The following is a 21,241-nucleotide window of genomic DNA, read 5'->3' as shown; positions in this document are numbered from 1 at the left end:
AATAGAAAATAAGTGTTGGTGAGGATGTGGAGCAACTGGAACCCTTGTAAACTGTTGGTAGGATTGTGAAATGGTGCAGCCACTATGGAAAACAGTGTGGAGACTCCTCAAAAAATTAAAAACAGAGCTCCCCTATGTTCCATCAATCTCACTTGTGGGTACATATGCAAAAGAATTGAAAGCACGGTCTCAAAGAGATATCTGCATACCCATGTGTATTGTAACATTAGTCACAATAGCCAAGAGGTGGAAGCAACCCAAATGTCCACCAATGGATGAATGGATGAAACAATGTGGTATATACATCGATGGAATATTATTCAGCTTTGTAAAAAAGGAAATTCTAAAAATAAAAAATAAAAAAAAGGAAATTCTGTCACATACTACAATATGGATGAATCTTGAGGACATTATGCTACATGAAATAAATCACTCACAAAAAGACAAATAGTGTTTGATTCTACATATATAAGGCATCTAGTCAAAACTCATAGAAACAGAAATTAGAATGGTGGTTGCCAGGAGGGAGGGGAAGGAGAAATGGGGAGTTGTTGCTCGACATGTGTAGCGTTTCAGTTTTGTAAGATGAAAAAGTCCTGGAGATGTGTTGCACAACAATGTGAATATACTTAACACTATGGTACTATACACTTAAAAATGGTTAAGATGATAAATTTTGTTATGTGTTTTTAACTACAATAAAATTTTAAATTTAATTAAAAATTAATATTAAGTCTTCCAACCCATAAACATGGGATCCTTTTCTGTTTATTTAGGTCTTCATTTTCTTTCAACAATTTTGTAGTTTTTAGTGTAAAAGTCTTGCAACTCTTAAGCCAAATTTATCCCTCTTTTATTCTTTTTATGCTATTTACATGGAATTGTTTTCTTAATTTTTCGTTTGGATTAACCACTCTTATATAGAAATATCACTGGTTTTTATGTATTCATCTTGTATCCTGAAACTATGTTGAACTTGTTTATTAGCTCTAATAGCTGACTTTTTCATCAGTTGTTTAAGATTTTCTACACACAAGATTATGCCATCTACAAAGGTAATTTACTTCTTCCTTTCAATTTGGAAACAAACTACCAAATCTGACTCAACAAGAAATAGAAAATTGGACCGACTTATAACTAGTAAGAATATTGAATCAGTAATCAAAAATCTCACAACAATAAAAAAAAGCACAGGACCAGATAACTTTACTGGTGAATTCTGCCAAACCTTTAAAGAATTAATACCAATCCTCTCACTCTTCCAAAAAAATACAAGAGGAGAAAATACTTCCTAAGTCATTCTAGGAAGCCCCATTACCCTTCTGCAAAGTCAGACAAATCCCTTGAAAACTTATTATAATTATGATGTATAATATAAATGTATTATTTATAATGTGAAGTTGATTGTTCTACCTTGAGTTTTTAGATATTTTCATGCATGTCTTTTCTATTAGATTTTGGACTCTTTAAGGACAATAATTCATTCTTTGCTAATGTCTACATCCCCTATGACACCCAAAAAAGTACCTCACAATCATTAGATATTGAGTAACTATCTAGTGAATCAAGATATTAATGAAAAACAAATAAATAACAACATATTAGTATTTTAAAAAGAAATCACTTGAAAAGAACTACAGACAAATATCCCAATTCCTATTTGTGAAAAAGAACTGCAGAACTGAGGAAGAAGCCTGAAGTAATCTGGTGAAGGTGTACTGCTGACTCTGCCAAGTGAAAGCAGATGGTTTCTTATTTTATTAATAATATTGCTGCAATAAGAAAGCAGCTACTCACTGCTCTAGTCAGGAGACCATATCTACAAATGTGCTGCAATTAATACCACCATAAAAGTAAGTATATTTTAATTCATTCTCATTCCCCAAAACCTGCCAGCCTTCTGCATCTACCAATTCGAAAAGTTGAGAGGATGTGATACAAATCACCACTCCTTGAATCTTTCAAGCGTTTGATGATGATTCTAATTTCTATGATTCCACCAGACATGCCTTTTAATGTTATCATTTGGTAGGAAAGGGAAGTTCCAAGGGCTTCAGCTTGGATTTTCTGACTACAGTGTCCTTAACCTATAATTCATAGAGACGATGTGGGGATGTGCCAGTTGTTGATGTTATCTATTCCAAATATTACTTGCAAACTGAGGAAATAACCACAGGATGCTTTCAGAGTCTCCACAAAGTGAACTTTGAAGTGAATCTCAATCACTCAAGATTCATAAGCAGACTCACTGAGATATGCAGTGCAGTGTTATTCTGGGTCTTTAGAAACTGGAGTAAGTTCAGCATCAATGTCCAGGAATCCAAAAGATCTGAGTGTTTCCATTTCTTAATACAATGATTTTGAAATCAAGGTGTGTTAGGGAAAATAATGGCCCCAAAGATGTCCACATCCTAATCCACAGAACCTATGAATATGCTAGATTACCTGGCAAAGGAGATTAAGGTTGCAGATGGAATTAAGGTTGTTAATCAGCTGACCTTAGAATAGAGAGATTATCTGTCTTGGCCCAGTATAATCACAAGGGTCCTTAAACGTGGATGAAGGAGTCAGAAGAGAGTTAGAGAAAAAGATGTGATGACAGAAGCAGGATCAGAGTACTGAATTGACTCATCTTTGCTGGCTTTGGAAATGGAAGAGAGGGACATGTATTAGTTGTTTTAGGCTGCCATAACAGAATACCAGACTGGGTGGTTTAAACAACAGAAATTGATTTCTAACAGTTCTGGAGGCTGGAAGACTTCCTCAGGTACCAAATGGTGAGAGGATACAGAGAGGGAAGAAAGCAATAGGGACTCTGCTCCTGCTCTTGGGACCACGGTTCCCCCAGGAAGAAGGGTTCTCTTTCCTAAGAATTTTAGGTGCCTGCTTAGCCACTGTTGCTAGTGCTGCCACTGTCATCACAAGCATTGTCTAGGGGGTTGGGCAAGCTATAACAGAAAAAAATCAGGCATTTAATTCACTCTTCCTGATGCAGAGAGACCCAAATTCTCTCTTTTCAGACCACAAAATGAGCTTCTCTTAGAGCTCTTTTTGTCTGTCTTTCTGTATGAACCTAAGCATATAGGTTTGGGTTTCAGGTTGCCCTTGAGTCCAGGCCAAGAGATATTGGAGGGGAAAAAGAAAAGGGAAAAAAATTCACTAAGAGTTTTTTGGTACCTTGTGTTCTAGTTTCCTCCCCAGGTCTGCCTGCTACCATTTATTTTTCAGAATTCACAGATAGCTGCTCCATACATTCTGTCTATAGTTTTTCATTGCATTCAGTGGGAGAAACAGGATGGGGTGTGCTTATACTTCACCTTGACCAAAGCTGGAATCTGTCTCCCGGCTTTTGCCCTCTCCCTACTTTGAGGGTTGCTCCTTTTCACTATCCCTTTGTTGGCTTTTCCTATTTGATATGTAGCTTTAAATATTAGTGTTCCTCTAGCTTCATCTTAAGCAATTTTCTCACTCTAAACTCCCTATTTAATATCAACCACATTCATTACTTAAATTATTACATATATGCAAATATGGGCCAAGTTTGTATCTCCAGGCTGATCTTTCTCATTAATTCCAAACTAGCATATCCAACTGACTCCCTGATATCTCTACTTTTATATCTCAAAATCATGACAATTTCAACATGTCTAAAATACAAATCAATATGTACCCTTCCACCCCCAAACGTGGTCCTTTTCAAGTACTCCCTGTGTTAGTTAAAGACACTAGCAGCCTTCTATGACACCTAGAAATCACTCACCTTTCACCACCTCATCTCTCTCACCACAGGAATGGTCAAGTACCTAACTGAATAGCCATCAAAAGTTTATTACATGCATATTTTTATTCAACAGATGCTCAGTGAGCACTTGGTCATTCACAAAAGTATGCACTAAATGTCTTCTCTGTGCCAAACCCTGTGCTAAGCCATGGGTAAACAGTGGTACATGAAACTGATACAGTCCTTGCCTCAGTGAACCTACAGACTACTTGGTTTATTTAAACAAGTAAGCCAACAAATTACTATCAAATTACAAATTGTGATAAATGCCCTTAATAAAAGCAGCAGCAAGACAGAGCACAACATTTTTATGGAACAAAAAGGAATTTTATGTCCCTAGAGTAAAGAAGGTAAATGGTGAGTAATCAGATTATGAAAGTCATGTCATCTTTAAGGACTTCCAGTTTCTGGGTAATAAAAAGCCACTAAGGGATTTAAGGGGGGAAGTGACATGATCAGATTTTCCTACAGCATAAATCTGGTCATGTAATCATTCATTCCGGAATTGGTTGCCTGTCAGACGCGGTTTTACCTTCTCTGTCAAACATATTCCTCTTTTTAACAATACCTGAAAAGGATGCCAGACCTGAGACTCTTTAAAGTAATGACTGCAATTAACAGGACTGGTTGAGATGGAATCTAATCCAAATGGAGGAATGTACCATTTACCAATAACTAACATTAGTATTGCCAATAATATATAAAACATTTATATTTGCTTGTTGTTTTTTCATAGAAACTTTATGTAACACGTGGCTGTAACTACTGTAACTGCTATTCTGCTACTAGGGAGATATCTGCCCAGGTTCCATCCTGGGTCCTTTTCTGATATCTGGATTATTTCTAATCTGTTTCAGTGTCCCGTTCTGATCTATATCCCATTCTGAAACAATCTGCTCAGTTCCTTGTGTCAAAGCTGACATCCTAATAACAGAGTATGTTCAGACTCTATGTCTTCAAGTTCTCATAGCTCACTCTTTGAAGTATTTCAGCTATTTCTCTAACTCTGGTTATTCCTGTTTACATTTGGTACCACATATATTATAGCTAATTCCAGGAGGTAGATAATTAATTCTACTCCAATATAAAATCCAGTTCTACTCTAAGAAAAGCCTACTATAAAATGTCACTTCAAAATGACTCTGAAATTGCCAGGAAATAAAGGTGGTATTTGGGTTGAGAAGGCTGAGATATCTCAGCAGAAAAATAATTACTTCTAGCTTCTATGGAAGCTTCCTGGTCAACTCTCCCGTGCTACCCCCAAAATCAGGGTTTGTTTCCATCCCCAAACATCAAATATCTCTTGGCAGCAACATCTGGCATCAAATTTGTCCCCTTGCTCCATCACCATAATTTTGTTGGTCATTGCATGTCTCTTTAAATGTAGGTTACACATCTAGGAATGTGTAATGGAAGCCTAAGATCGAAGGGAATGGCCTAAGAGTTAAATAATCCAGAACTGGATTATTTGGGTCCAGAATTCAACATCCAATACTAGATCTTCTTAGGTCTTTCATATTTTGAAATTTGTCAATTGGGTTAACCTTCCTCCACTCAAAACCCTCTCCTATTCCCTACTCTAGAAGTGGAGGTAGGCAATTGAGAAGGTATACATGGAGGAAGAAACAATGGAAGAAAAAATAAAATTCAAAGGAAAAAAGGAGAAATAAGAACTAATCCTACTTTTCTTTTGGAACGATAGATTTTGCTGGGAATAATGTCTCCCAAAGTATAGTCATCCAAAACCTATATCAGTGTTTCTTGGGGATCTATCATAAATGCATATTATCAGGACCCCACCCCAGAGCTACTGAATCAGAAGATGTGGGAATAGAGGCCCAGTCTGCATTTTAAACAAGTAGTATTTTTGTACAAGTGAAAGACTTAAAACAACCAATATAAATGGTCTCTGTAATTGTTAGGTATTTATAAAGCAATATACCTCATTGCTCATGTTGTTTTTTCATAATTTTCACAAGTGATACTTCTCAAATAAATTGATTAGATTTAAAACTGATAAATTTATTAGTTTACTGAGTCACTGCTATAAACATAAAAAAGTACAAAATTATAGGAATCCTTGCCTTGAGAAGTCAATCATCCAATGAAGAAAAAAACACAAACACATAAAAAAGACTGAATTAGCATATGGATGGTACACCAGAAAGAGATACAGTTTTCTCAAGTATCTATATGCTTGGAAAAGCAAGGTTGGCAGGTGAACAAATCAACTAGGCATTGGATGGCTTACTCAGGAAGTCAAGGAGTTTGAATCAGGAGTTTTGAAAAAGGAAGGGTAAGAAGACAGCCACCACGGTGTGGCAGGACAAGCTCTGGCAAAGATGTTGAAAGGATGAGGGTTGCAGGTCCAGTTCAGCAACCGTGTAATGTTGAGCAATTTAATTTTCCTTTGATTCTGTCTTCTCTCTTGCATAGTCAAGGTCAATCTTTGTTATTTGTTTCTTTGTTTCTTTATGCTGCCATCTCATCCTAGAAAGGATTTAAGGCAGAGAAGGTATCCAAGTTTCTTCAGGCACTCACATTCACTGGCTCTAAATTTGTCTGAGTTTCTTTCTGGAACAAATGTGTGATGATGCTATAGTCCAAAAACCTCTCACAACCATGAAACAGAAAAGACAGAAAATATCACTAAGTGCAAACTGGAATCACGTTGTGTACACATATCTTACAACCGTAAAATTATAGAGCTAAGGTACAAGTCAGTATTATAAGGGTGAGTGCATTACCTAGAATTTATCTGGTGAGTTCTGCCAGGGTTGCGCCCCCGGTAAAACCACAGGCATCCAGTCAGAGACTTTCATGTGTTTGATGCAATGACATTTTGCCCAGCAGTTTTTTCATTGCATCTTTGACTTCCTTGTTTCTTAAACTGTAAATTATGGGGTTCAGCATAGGAGTAAGCACGCCATAAAGCAAAGAGATGATTTTGTCTACTTCTGAGCTTGATGAAGAAGGCTTTAGGTACATGGAGAGCGCAGCCCCATAATACAAGATCACCACAGTCAAGTGGGCACCACAAGTAGAAAAGGCTTTGCTTCTTCCCTCTGCTGAGCTGATTCTCAGAATGGTGGAAAGGATGAAGACATAAGAGATGCAAATCAAGAGCATTGGAATGGGCAGGAGGAGCACACTGACCACCAGCATGGTCAGGTCCATGAGCAGCGAACTTGTGCAAGCTAACTTCAGCACTGCCAGAATTTCACACGTGAAGTGATTGATGAGATTCCCACAGAGGGGTATCTGCAGAGCAAAACTGGTTTCCAGCAGGGCGGTCAGGCAGCCCGTCACCCAGGAGACAGTGGCCATCTGCACACAGACTTGCCTGTTCATGACGATGGGGTATCTCAGCGGGTTGCAAATGGCCACATAACGGTCATACGCCATCACAGCCAGGAGCACACACTCCGTGGAGCCCATAGCAAGGGACAGATACATCTGTACAGCACACCCAGAAAAGATAATGGTTTTCTGGGATGACAGCAAGTTTACCAGCAAAGTGGGAATAGAAGCAGATGTGTAACAAACATCCATGAAAGAGAGATTTCCGAGGAACAAGTACATGGGGGTTTGCAGGTGTGGATCTAGGATAGTGATTAAAATAAGAGTGCTGTTTCCCAAAATGGTTATCAGATACATTCCAAGGCTGAAGACAAAGAGAACAATCTCTAACTGTGGGTATCTAGAAAAACCCTCCAGGAAAAAAAAGCTCCAAATGGTAAGGTTTTCTCCTTGCATTTCCTTTCTTTCATCTGTAGTTACTCTAGTCTTATTCTGTTCATTTCATCTGAGAACATACAGAGATGGATAAAGTAAAATGTTCATTTACTTTAGGAAAACACTTTCAAACTTATTTTACTATTATAAACACAATTTTACCACACACAAAAAATCACAGGATAGTGTATCTATTGATCTAAGAGGGAAAAAAATAGGTTTGATCTACATAAAATGCTGATTCTTCCACAACAAACTTAGAAAAGACTGAATTTGAAAACAAAAATAAACACACTTCATATTTGAATCTCGCCCGTAATCCTATGCTTCGCACACAGGTTTCCAGCAAAGATTTGAAAGTACTGAATGATGGAAAATGTAAGTGAACACAATAAACTATTAAGCACAAATTGGAAAAGCCAGATAAGTGAGGAAAAGAAAGCACATTTGTACAATAAAAACCAGTAATAACCTTCACTGGAAGAAGACAAGGAATGCTGAAAGAAACAAACAAATGAATTTTAAACAAAAACCTAGGAAGTTCTGGGTCTAAATGAACTCTGTCCTTTCCAGCTAACAGCTTGGAGGTCTATATACTTGATTCAAAAATGATGACACTGTTTAAAACATTGCAGATATCTGTTCTGATTATATTTATGAGCCAGTTTACTAGTCACACAAAATAACCCACCTCATTAAAATACTGATACATCCACTGTACAGGTTCATGCATTATTGAGACCCATACCTTTGTGAGTATGGAAATAGATCTAAAAATTATACCCAGGCAATATTCTTGTTATACATTAAAACTCATGAACATCCAGGAAATGCAGAAATTAAACTCCCTTTTAAAATTATCTGAAAATCTCTTTTCAATGATTATAGATCTAATTATAAACAAGAAACTTAAGGTTTTATTTATGTGTTTTTTTACATTTCACATTAACAAACAAATTACTAAAATTTACCTTGCTTCTGCACTGATACTGCTCTTTACCATTTTCAATCTTTTTCCTTTCCTCACTAGTTCTTTCCTTTCTATTTTCAAATATAGTTGTTCTTAAAAATTCCCTTCATTGTCATTTTACACATGCAAAATGCCATCATATTTTAGCTTTTTCTTTCATAGACTAATTCCTCAATTATGTGGTTTACCTTACAATATTTCAGTCTTCACTTTCTCATCAGTGATTTCTCCAGTTTCTCAATTTCAGTCAATGTTATCATTTGTCTCCCAGTTCTCCATATTTAAAAAGCAGCATAGACGGTGAGGATAAAAATAATGTTGTGAGCAATATCTTATATCATGCCCCTATAACAGGAGTATATTTTTAAAATAGTTTTCATTATATTACGTTATTCTTTTGACTTACATTACATTATCTCTGACTTCTCCACTGTATGTCAAAGCTAGCATATTAGCAAGTCCTTTCATGCTTTTCTGTTTTAGACATCAGTTCCGAGGCAGCTTACATTGTAGATCCAAACTTTATCAGTAATGCTGAATACTCTTAGTATTCTAGGAAATACTTATCAGTACTACTTCCCTCCATGGTACTGGAGCATGCAGTTTTTGCTATTCTTCCTAAGAGCTCCATTTCTGCTACATCACAGTAGTTAGTTCTTATTCATTTGTTAGCTCACAGATTATTTCTTCGAGATTCATCAGCCAGATTTTATATTTAACAAATTCTCTACAAAAATCACATATTATTTTACAAGACTGTTTTAAAGAAACTTAAATTTTTTGTGCTACTCTTAAGACTGGCAAAGAAAACACAGTTTTTTAGAATGAAAAATCAGCCCAGTTACCTGGGACTTGGTATGTCTATTGTTTAAAAATAGTAGCCAAGAAACACTGGTTCCTCCCACCTGAATTCCCTGTCACTAACTCCAAATAAAATATTGTCTTCTGATGTACTTCATAAAATTAGCTAAGTGCAAGAAAGGATGAATGCATCCATGTTAAAACTGTACTACATAAAAATCAACAGTGCAATTAATTTCTTTCAAAAGTATTAACTGTTACTTTCATAACTGAAAATGCCAAAGTATAGCAACTGAAATACTATCCAAATTTAAATCACCTGTTGTCTTGGGGAATACTGTTGTCCCTGAACAATTTAAAGTTTAGTAGTTATATATTACAGAGGTCTGAAACTTCAGATCCTTCAGGGATAATGTCCCAAAGATCCAATTATATCAAACTTTTAAAAACCGAGACAGAGAGCTCCCCAAAAATAATTTCAAAGAACTTATCTTCTATTTCTCCCTGTCCATTCTAGCTATATCATTTTTATCTTGAATGATGACAGTGTAGAACACTTAACAGTATACAGAGAAAAGGCATCACTAGAATTCTAAGGTATATACTTGTATGTTTTTCATCTGTGAAACTACTCCCTCATTTTCAAAGATTAAGGAAAGAAAGTGTACTCTTTAAACCACTTGTCCCAACAAATGATCAGAAATTTTATTCAATATACACATACTGAGAGGTCCATAAAACAATGAACCCTCAGTAGCAATGGACATATCTAGCACACAGATAACTGGTTTCTATATACAATTTTCAACTAAAAGAAAATGTATCTCTTTGGAGAAATGAGTGATACCAAGGCTGGAGCAGGAAGAGGACAAAATTAACCTGGAGTACCTTACTGCACTCAAATGAAAGGAAGTATGCAAAGGATGGTATGGATATTTCAAACGGCCATAAATGCCCACTTGATGAGGCTCCCATTGGCCAAATCTGGGACTGCTTATTTTGAGCATCAAAACAAATAATGGCAAAAATGGATTATAATCCACAGACTGAAAATAAGAATGCATGAATTCTTAGAAAGGAAGGACGGGAAGGAGAGAGGGAGGGAGAGAAAGACAGAGGGAATGAGAGCTCTTCTTTACAGTAGGATGCCAAAAAATAAATATATAAGAATGATGTAGTTAGAAAATCATCAATCAAGGTTAAAGGTTGTTGTAGTGACAGATTATCATAGGTAAATGTTATAGTAGGTAAATGTAAGGATCACAGTAGTCATCGGTAAAAGTTGGACGAGAAACATATTTATATGGTGTTCAAGTATCTCACAACAAACTCTTATTAATTTCAAAAACAAGATAATAGCTTTAAGCAGGGTGATCTGGAAGACAACCACCTTAAAATCACCAACAATGGCACAAATTGATTCCATGTGCTTTCTGATATGATGCAATGAGAGCACATCATTTCTGTAGTGTTCGTATCAAAAATACAAAACCTAAATGTAATCAGGAGGGAAAACCAGACAAAATTAAATTGAGGAATATCCTGCAAACCAGCCTATACTTTTCAAAACAAAATGTAAAAATCAAGAAACAAATGCAGCCATAAAGAAGAATGAAATCTTACCATTTGCAACGATATGGATGGACCTAGAGAACATTATGCTAAATGAAATAAGTCAGGCAGAGAAAGTCAAATACCATATGATCTCACTTATATGTGGAATCTAAAGAAAAGAATAAATGAACGAACTAATCAGAAACAGTCTCAGAGACATAGAGGAAAAACTGAGGGTTGCTAGATAGGAAGAGAGGTGGGGATGAGGAAGAAGGTGAGGGGATTAGAAAGCACAATTGGTAACCACAGGATTGCCATGGGGATACGAAAGTCAGTTTGGGGAATATAATCAATAATGTTGTAAAGATTTTGTAGGGCATCCTACGGACACTTGTCTTATTAGGGAGACCACTTCAGGGATGGTGTAGGTGCCTGATCACTGTGCTGTACACCTGAAGATTAATAATGAATGTCAACTAAAAAAATAAAAATAAAATAAAAAATAATGAATGTCAACTATAACTTTATATATATATGTATATATATATATATATATATATATATATATATATATAGTCACAGGATGTGGAGTACAGCATTAGGAATAGAGACAGTGGAAATGTAATGACTGTATGCGATGTCAGAGGGGTAGTAGATGGAGGGAGGGGGGTTATCACTTTGTGAGGGGTATAAATGATAAATGTCTAACTATTACAGTGTTTTGTACACATGAAACTAATTTTTAAAAAGGAACAAACAAAAAGGTTAAAGAAATGTTCAAGGAGATTAAAGGGACATGACAAGTAAACACAGTGTATGACCCAGCATTCAATATTAGACCAGGAAAAAAACGACCTCTAAAGGACAGTATTAGGACAATAGACAATAATTGAATATGGGATATTATTAGGACAAAAGACAAAAATTGAATATGGGCTGTGAATTAGACAATAGTACTGTATCAGAGGTAAATTCCCTGAGCTTCATGATTGCACTGTGGTTATTATGTAAGAGAATGTCCTTGTTCTTAAATACTGATGTATTTAGTGTTAATGGAGCAAAATATCTCCAACTTACCCTCAAATAGTTCATAAAAAAATATGTTCTTTAAAAGTTCAAAAAAAAAAAAAAAAAAAGTTCAGGGTTCCAGCTCAGCCGACGCCACATGTCCCAGGCCAGCCTTTGACCCGTAGACAAGTAGGTGGTATTCCTACTTGAAGGACACAATGTTTTCCAAACTAGCACGTTTCCAGACTATTGCTGTGCTTTGTTGAGGAGTTCACTCTTCAGTGGCTTCTGCTACATCTGTTGCGACTAAAAAGACAGTCCAAGGCCCTCCATCCTCTGATTACATTTTTGAACGGGAATCTAAGTATGGGGCACACAACTACCATCCTTACCTGTAGCCCTGGAGAGAGGAAAAGGTATTTACCTATGGGATGTAGAAGGCAGGAAATATTTTGACTTCCTGAGTGCTTACAGTGCTGTCAACCAGGGGCATTGTCATGCAAAGATTGTGAATGTTCTAAAAAGTCAAGCAGACAAACTGACCTTAACATCTAGGGCTTTCTATAATAACGTCCTTGGTGAATACGAAGAGTATATTACTAAACTTTTCAACTACCACAAAGTTCTTCCTATGAATACAGGAGTGGAGGCTGGAGAGACAGCTTGCAAACTTGCTCGTAAATGGGGACATACTGTTAAGGGTATTCCGAAGTACAAAGCAAAGATTGTTTTTGCAGCTAGAAACTTTTTGGGTAGAACTATGTCTGCTATCTCCAGCTCTGCAGACCCAAGCAGTTATGATGGTTTTGGACCATTTATGCCCCGTTTCGAAATCATTCCATATAATGATCTGCCTGCTCTGGAGCGTGCTCTACAGGATCCAAACGTTGCCATGTTCATGGAAGAACCAATTCAAGGTGAAGCGGGAATTATCGGTCCGGATCCAGGCTACATGATGGGTGTGGGAGAACTGTGCACCCAGCACCAGGTTCTGTTGATTGCTGATGAAATACAGACAGGATTGGCGAGACCTGGTAGATGGCTGGCTACTGACCATGAAAATATCAGACCCGACTTAGTCCTTCTTGGAAAGGCCCTTTCTGGTGGCTTATACCCCGTATCTGCGGTATTGTGTGATGATGACATAATGCTGACCTTTAAACCAGGAGAGCACGGGTCAACGTACGGTGGCAATCCGCTGGGCTGCCAAGTGGCCATTGCAGCCCTTGAGGTTTGGGAAGAAGAAAACCTTGTTGAAAATGCGAACAAAATGGGTACCATCTTGAGAAATGAACTCATGAAGCTACTTTCTGATATTGTAACTTCTGTAAGAGGAAAAGGATTATTAAATGCTGTTGTTATTAGAGAAACCAAAGATTATGATGCTTGGAAGGTGTGTCTGCGACTTTGAGATAATGGACTTCTGGCCAAGCCAACCCATGGCGACATCATCCGATTTGCACCTCCACTTGTGATCAAAGAGGACGACGTTAGCGAGGTCATGGAAATCATTAACAAGACCATCTTGTCTTTCTGAGAGTGGTGACTGTTTGCAGTGGTGCCTGGGAGCCAGCTGGAGACAGGCAGGTCCTTGATGTCCAGTAAAAAGCCTCTGGATTTCTGCACTTAACGCAGGCATATTCCACCCCCTTGTGTCTTCAAGGACTTTTTTTTTAAATATATGTATTTTTCAGTTCATACATAATAGAATGACACTTATAATCATGCATGCAAGTTCACTATGTAACATAACTGTAAGAATATAATGGCATCTATATGTGATTAAGTGTTTTGTGTGTGTGTGTATGTGTGTGCCTTCTAAGGTGAAGTGCCTCTATCAGCAGCCTTAGGATCAAGCCCCGTATAATTTATGTATGTTTTATAATTTCCTTGCTTGTGTAAATGTTTCATATTTGAAAAAGTTATATGGGGTTTACATAGAAGACTTGTTTAACTTTATGAAGTTGAATCATAATCATTGGATGTTAGGAAGGATTAATAGTTAAGCTTATATAAAATACCAGATTTAAACAAACTTCATATTGGCCAACACCAGGATGTATTCCATGAGTGTCATTATTTTGAATTAAGAATTAATGTTGAACATTCCCAAATTATGTTTTAAGTGTTGATATAATTTGTAAAATATATTCATTTTCAGTTTTTCTTTAAATTTAAAATAAAGCTTATATTTAAAATGTCCAAAAAAAAAAGTTCACAAGGGTGGAAGGGGATGGGGGCCTAGGGAATTAGCATTCCTGATCCCCAGCGGGCACGGGTGCTCGCCCTCCGTGTCACTGCCCCTCTGCGCCTCTTCAGGACAATGGTGGGGGGAGGGGCATTTGGACCCGGCCCGGACTCCCCGCAGCACCTGCGCCTGGCCAGGTCCGGGGTCGGAAAGGGGCCGGGAAGGGCCAGGTCAGCCAGGAGGCCCGGCAGGGGGGTCTCAGAACCGGGGTTCCAGGTCCCCGTAGGCGGCCTGGGGGGCGACATCGCAATTTACATCATTTTCCCCATCGAATACGTGAAGACGCAGCTGCAGCTGAACCTGGGCATCTGCACCTACGTGCGGGAGCCCAGCTGCAGCCCTGGCGTCCTGGGCCTGCACCCAGGCCTCGGCCTCCGGCTCTACCGCTCCATCCCGAGGCGGTGCTCGGGGTCCTCAGCAGCAACAAGCCGCACAGCACACGCAGGCTGCTGGGCTGCCTGGGAGCTGGCGTGGCCCGAGGCCGCGGTGGTCGTGTGCCCCATGGAGACCATCCAGGTGAAATTCATCGAGGACCAGACCTCCCCCAACTCCAAGTACAGAGGCTTGTTCCACCCGGTGGGGGACATTGTGCGGGAACAGGACGTACCTGGGCCTCACAGCCACAGTGCTGAAGCAGGGAGCCAGCCAGGCCATTCACTTCTTCGTCATGAGGTGCCCATACAACTGGTGCGGAGAGAACAAGCCCAACACGACCCTGAAACGCTGGTCCCGGCGTTCTCCGAGCTCTCGCGGCACAGCCAGGGTCTGCGGGAACACAGCTCTGCACGTGATGGAGCCCGGGATGCAGGGCCTGGCGGCGCACAGACACTGAACACGTGTGGCTGGATTGCAAACCCTGAGCAATGAGGGCCTCGAAGCCTTCTGCAAGAGCACTGTCCCCATCTGGGCCGGATCCACCTGGATGTGACTGCCATGTCCCTCATCTACGCTGAGGTGGTGAAGCTGCTCAGTAAAGTGGAAGACAGACACCTCCAGACCATCCTCCAGCGCCCTCTTCTCGCCATTCCAGTGCTGTCGTGCTAAAAGGCCCCATACCGGTCCCTGCACTCCGTGGCCTGGATCTGATCCCTGTGGCCATAGCGCCCATGTGTCCCATAGTTTTGTCCATGTATCCAGCTGATGTTGGGTGTCCCTCTGACCTGTGAATTTGTGTGCACTGCCTATGTGCTTACTCATGAGTCGTGTGCTTGTATTTCATGTTGTGTCATGTGACCCTATGCCCGCTACCTGGCGTGCCTGTGTGGCCTGGGTCCCATCCGGGTGCCTTCCACCCTGGGCAGCAGAGGCATCCGCCATGCCCACCACAGCTGCCTCAGGGCCTCAATATGGCCTTAACCACGTTCCAGGCGCTGCATCCTCCACTCTGCCTGGGACAGGGTGGCACCCACCATTCTCAGGACCACCCTCCCAAGGTAGAATAAATCAGATTTTGTCAAAAAAAAAAATCATTCTAGATGTGTGGAGAGCAGGTATATGTATTACCACAAGGCATGCAGTTCCCATCTTTCCTGTTTCCTTATGACAGTTTACTTTGGATCACAGAGGGTGAATGGAAGCTCCAGATACAGGACCATCAGGACAACTAGATCATACCACTTGATCATAAGCAGTTTTCCTCCTTGGGAAAAGAAGTAACAACTAGATTGAGTAATATAAGAATTAACAATCAAGCTAATTAAGTCATAGAACGATATATTGGGGATAATGGGCTAGAGTGGCCCATGCATGAACTTGAAATAGTTAAACCTGCTATACCCACTGGGCTTGACTATAAAACACAGGATACATCGTAGAGTTAATGACTTCACCATTTTAAAATTAATCTTGAAACTTTATTTTCCTAAAGGTCAGTGCTCACAATAAATCTCTCTGGAGCATCACTAGGCAACAAGGAAACAAGACTTTTGCTAGAAAATTGACGATAAAATGTTAGAAATAATAAGCATTGATATTGGAGAAAAGGAAATAAACTTGTCATTTGCAAACTATATGATTTTATATCTAAAAAGAAATCAATTAAAACTGTTCCCCAGCAAGAGTTGAGTAGCTTAATAAAAGATAAATAAAAATCAATATTTTTCTTGCAGCCAATTGAAAAATATAGTGAGCAGAAAAATATTCCATTATGTTATATTAAAATTTCGAGATATTAGAATGACTTTAAGAATGGAGCAGATTTTACATAAAGGGAACAATAAAATTTTAATAACAATACCATGACCAATAAACTAAATGAATCGTGATGTAAAATCTAGAGTTCATCTCTAATCATGTGTCATTTTCACGAATAAACAAAAAATTTTAATTCTTTTCTCATAAAACAAAAAAAATCCTATATTAAAACCTCCAAAATTGAAGCAAGAGATGTTCCCATAAAAGATGGTAGAGTTGAAGGAGGTTGTCAGACTCATTTCTCACAAAACCAAACAAAATAACCTAATTTCAGCCACTTCACCTTTCAGAAGAGTGGCATAATTACCTCAGCTCCTGGTTATGTGGCTCTCTCCTTTAGAACAGCACCTCAAAGGGTCTGTTTGATTGTGAAAGCAGGGTCTGGGCTTGTTCAAACGGCAAAAGAGTACGATAAAGATAACTAAATTATTCTGTTTACTATTGAAGTTATAGGATTTTAAAGTTCAATCCTGGCTTCTTCAGAAGGGTTTGGAACACTGGGAGAGAGAGTGGTGGAAAGGGTACTAGGAAGAGGAGAGAGAGCCCAGAAGCCTTGAGGACTAAAAGAAATCCAGAGAAACTAAGCAGTGAGAAATGTCTAACAGAAGGGAAAGCTAAGGATCTGCAAAAATAGTGACACCTCATATGAATTTTAGGTTGTTGGCTGATCTTGGTTATTCTTTACTCCCACTGTTATTCCCCAAAATTCAGTTTAAATCATATAAACACAACAATCTTGGAGAATAGAGCTTTGAGTAACAGAGGAACAGGAGTAGCTCCAGAATGGAGACAGCATTTAAGGAAATTTCTGTCATTAGCTGACCACTAAGCTAACTGAGCAGAGACTTCAGTGGTCACCTACAACAAAGAATTGAGACTTGACAGAATTAGTACAGGAAAGAAAACAACAAACTCTGGAATGGGAGGGGAATAGGATTTCCAGAGTTGCCACATAGTTATTATTTTAAATGTCCAGTTTTCAACAAAAAATTATGACATGCAAAGAAATCGGAAAGTGTGGCCCTTAATTTAATGATATAAGGATTAATCCATCAAGATGACCTAACAATTATGTATATGTATCTAAAAAACAAAGCCCCAAAATACTTAATACAAACTGACAGAATTAGAGGGAGAAATAGATACTTCAACAATAGCTGAATACTTTAATACTGAATTCTCAATTAATCGGTAGAACTACATCGTGTTAACAAGGATACAGAAGGCTGAAACACTATAAACTAGACTCAACACCATCTATAGAACACCTACACCCATCAACATATACACATTCTTCTTAAGTGCTCATAGGACATTACCTGCTGATTTTGTGCCATCATACAATATGCATTACGCTGTTTGGATTCCTTCCCTCCACTGTATGTTTACGTGATCCATGTAAATGTGTGACTGCAGTGATCATAACACTATATCCACTCTTCTGTTGTTAAACCTTTGAGTTGTTTCCACTTTTTGGCTATTTCAACTAATGTTACAAACCTGCATGTGTGTCTTTTGGTATATGTATGTGCACATTTCTCTTGGGTACATACTTACGAGTGAAATCGGTGATAGAACATGTCTGAGCCACCTTTAGTATAGTGCTAAATAATTTCCCAACATGGTGTGAAATTTTGGCTACTATCGGTAGTGTCTGTTTCCTATTGCTGCATAACCAAGTAACCAAAACTTCATGCCTTAAAACAATAGCCATTTTCTTTATATCCCATGATGTCTGGGTCAGGAATTCAGACAATATTTAAGGGTAATGTTTGTGAAAGACTGTATAGTACGAGGTTGGCAAGAATTTCTGAATTAGAGACGTTTCTTTTTCCTGCAGGCAGGGGTTGGTTGAAGCTGGGGTCACAACGGATAGGCTGATCCTCTCAGAATTAAAAGGCCTGGTAAAACTAAAAGGCAGGATACACTCTGTGAGTAAATATTCTCTAGGGACTCAAAGATAAACTTATTTATCATGGAATTTAGTCTAATATTGGGAGTTACATCTGAAAAGAATACTAAAAAACCCTCAGATTTTATACATTCCATGATGGAATTAGTAGAGAAGGCTCATGGAGGCTTCTTCCCCAGACGACTTAAAAAAGCTTCCAAGCACACACTGGATTTAAGTGTGAATAAGTAGAGGTAGCTCAGAACATGACGGGCTGTTGGGCCTGTTTTTGGTTTTTAAAGTGTAACTAGTCAATGCCTCAAGAAGCTGACCTAGTTTCCTAGAGAACCGGGAAAAATTAACGCACTGTCTCAGACTTGGTCATGCAGCTTTTATTGACCATTTAGTATCTCTTGGGCATGGGTAGGATTTTCCTTTCAGATAAGACTATCACATGCTTAGCTAGCGGAGCACATATTACAGAGGATCCTATGAGGACTTTGCATATAAAATACAGAAATCTGTGAAATATACATCCATTAATAACAATTTGTACATTACAATGAGTGCCAATGTCAAAATAACTCCCTGTACTTAACAAGCAGCATGAATATATTGTGGCAGCAGCTGGTAGTCAGTCCTGCCCCATAACGGGCAATATTCACAGTGTAGTTGCTACTACAGCCCAAATCAACACAGTCACATCTTTTTTTCTTTCCTTTGTCTTTTTAGTGCATACACAAGATGGAAGGAGAAAGCAGTGGGGATTTGGGGGCAGTTTTAGTGTGTAAACTATATCGCAGGCAAACACACTAGCAATTATAAATCGGACACAAACATTAAAGAAATTGCTGCTCTTGATGACCAAAAAGACAATTTTATACTCCTTTCATTGTTTTATTTCCAGTTGCCAAACTTCAGGTGCCTCCTTTCCACGTATCAATAAATCTGTGAAGATATAGCGTACTTATTACAGGAATAATAAATTCACTAATTAATCAGTTGCTTGTATAACAAGCAGCACTGAGTATTCCTAGGTGGGGGAAATCATAAAAATCTCTTCCAGATATCTTTATTAAATGAATGCTGAAGAAATAAACATGCACAGGTTCTCCTTCCATTTGTTCACCAGTATCAACATTCCACAATTACAAAGTCTCAGCTTTTAACCCCTTTACATAAGAATGTGCACACATGCACACACTAGCTGCATTGGGAGACCATGATTTAGCATTACTCCTGCAAATGACTTGGCTGGTCAAGATGAAGGCATTACATGTAGAAATTAGAAAATGTGCGTAGAAAGCTAAAATAAATAACACTAAGCACTAAGGTTCAAGTATCTTAGCACCTCTCTCAGCACCATGGGAGGTTCCCAATATTAAATAACAAAAAGTTTTAAATGCATAAAATCTGATGAGGCTTTAACATTTGACATGGGCCAAGAGCACAGTTCTGGCTCTTACACTCTTACTTTCCAACAATAGCTGACCTAGCCGGCATTCTTGCCTGGAAGAGCATTCCAGGTACTAAAAATGAAAGTCAGAGGGCACTTAGTGGAGCAGGAAGTACTGATCTGGAAAACACCAAGTCCTATGAGGCCATAAGGTTTCAAAAAACATCCAGAGTTGTTTTTTTCCCAAGTAAAACCCATTTTCAAGTGGTAGTCCATGATAGGTTTCTTAAAATTCATGATGCTACAAAACTCACTATTTAGTATCAGCGAAGAGGATGTTCCAGTAATAAACACTACATTTTCATGTGTAAACCCCTTTCCCAATCAGAAGCAACCCAGCATATGCAGCCAAATTTAGGTACGACCTATGGCAGTGTTTTTCAAACTGTGAATGGCAACCCATTTATGAGTCAGGAAATGAATTTAGTGAAATGAATTTAGTGGGTCTGAAGAGCATGTAAAATGGGGGCTGTGGGAGAGATTAAAGTATATCAGACATAGTATGTATTAATTCACAAAACATTTATTTCAGTTAAAGATTTTATATTCATTCATACACACACACACACACACACACACACACACACACACACACAAATTCTGGGTCAATATGTAATTATTTTTACTATAGGTCACAGTCAAGAAAGTTTGAAATACATTGGTCAATAGAGACCACCAAAAACAACAATCAAGAAGTTTCCACCCTGGTGTTAATGTCAGTAAGGGGTCAATACTGAGTGTAAACCAATTTTGTGCTTCGAACGCAAAGTAAGGAGAGAGTTCTCAGTTTACCATAAACACATCAAACTTGTTTTTTCCCCTTATCCTTAGGCGGGGGCATGAGCAGTGTAAGGAAAGGGAGAAACCCTGGCTGCAATTATTTACTTTGAGTGGTATATCAAGTTTTTCCCAGATGTTGAATTAAAATGCTTTCCCTCTTATCCTAAAGTCATATTGCTGGCAGAAAAGTGGGTGGAAAATTTCAAGCTGTCTTTATGGTTTTGAGATTATAAAGTCTAAATCAAAGCAGAATGAGCGATCATGTCCTAATTTACTGCAACTGCCTGTAAAAAGGAGGACGATCGGAATTATCACATGGAGACTGAATTCTTACCCTCAACCTGTAAAGATGCTCAACAATCACTTTTTAAAAACCAATCATCTAAACAAATGACAATGTTCAGCTTGTCAATTTCAAGAATCCAGTGATGTCAGTTCAGTTCTGATTCAAGGACTGCTGTCTGCACCTCACCTTGTGAGTTTCTCAGCTAGGCAGGGGTGAGCACTGATTGGTAGCAGTTTGTGAAAGAAAGTTTCCTGGGCAGGTCATCAAACCCCTGGGTTCCAGCCTGAGCACAGGCTTCAGAAAGGAAGCTCTGTTATCTCATAGCCTATTTCCTCAGGTGTGAAACAAGAGTCCCTTCCTGAAATAACTTTATTTAATTTCAATGCAGTTCTAAGATTTTTATCCAGCTTGCTCTACAACTTTGTCTACTCCTCTAATAACACCTTTAATCTTCTATTTACTATTTCCATCAGTTTCACCTACAACCACCTCTCAAACATCCAGATTCCATTAAGCTCAGTCAGCCCAGACACTGTTT

The 21,241-nt window shown here is 38.6% G+C and overlaps 1 protein-coding gene and 2 pseudogenes across 1 annotated transcript; 2 read left to right on the top strand and 1 right to left on the bottom strand.

Moving 5' to 3' along the window:
* Positions 1–6,589: 6,589 nt before the first annotated feature.
* On the bottom strand, positions 6,590–7,566 carry OR2K2 (olfactory receptor family 2 subfamily K member 2). The gene has a single exon (XM_019749525.3). The coding sequence runs from the start codon at positions 7,535–7,537 to the stop codon at positions 6,590–6,592; it is 948 nt and encodes a 315-aa protein (XP_019605084.3). The 5' UTR covers positions 7,538–7,566.
* A 4,501-nt stretch (positions 7,567–12,067) lies between these two features.
* Positions 12,068–13,396, top strand: LOC109456968 (ornithine aminotransferase, mitochondrial pseudogene; annotated as a pseudogene).
* Positions 13,397–14,172: 776 nt separating this feature from the next.
* LOC109456960 (tricarboxylate transport protein, mitochondrial pseudogene) lies at positions 14,173–15,141 on the top strand (annotated as a pseudogene).
* The last annotated feature ends 6,100 nt before the right edge of the window (positions 15,142–21,241 follow it).

Source organism: Rhinolophus sinicus, chromosome 16 (assembly GCF_057876585.1).
Source record: "Rhinolophus sinicus isolate RSI-liver-muscle chromosome 16, RSI-T2T, whole genome shotgun sequence".
Lineage (NCBI taxonomy): Eukaryota > Metazoa > Chordata > Mammalia > Chiroptera > Rhinolophidae > Rhinolophus > Rhinolophus sinicus.
Note: the sequence above shows the minus strand (reverse complement) of the source record. Positions and strands in the feature narration are given on the sequence as shown.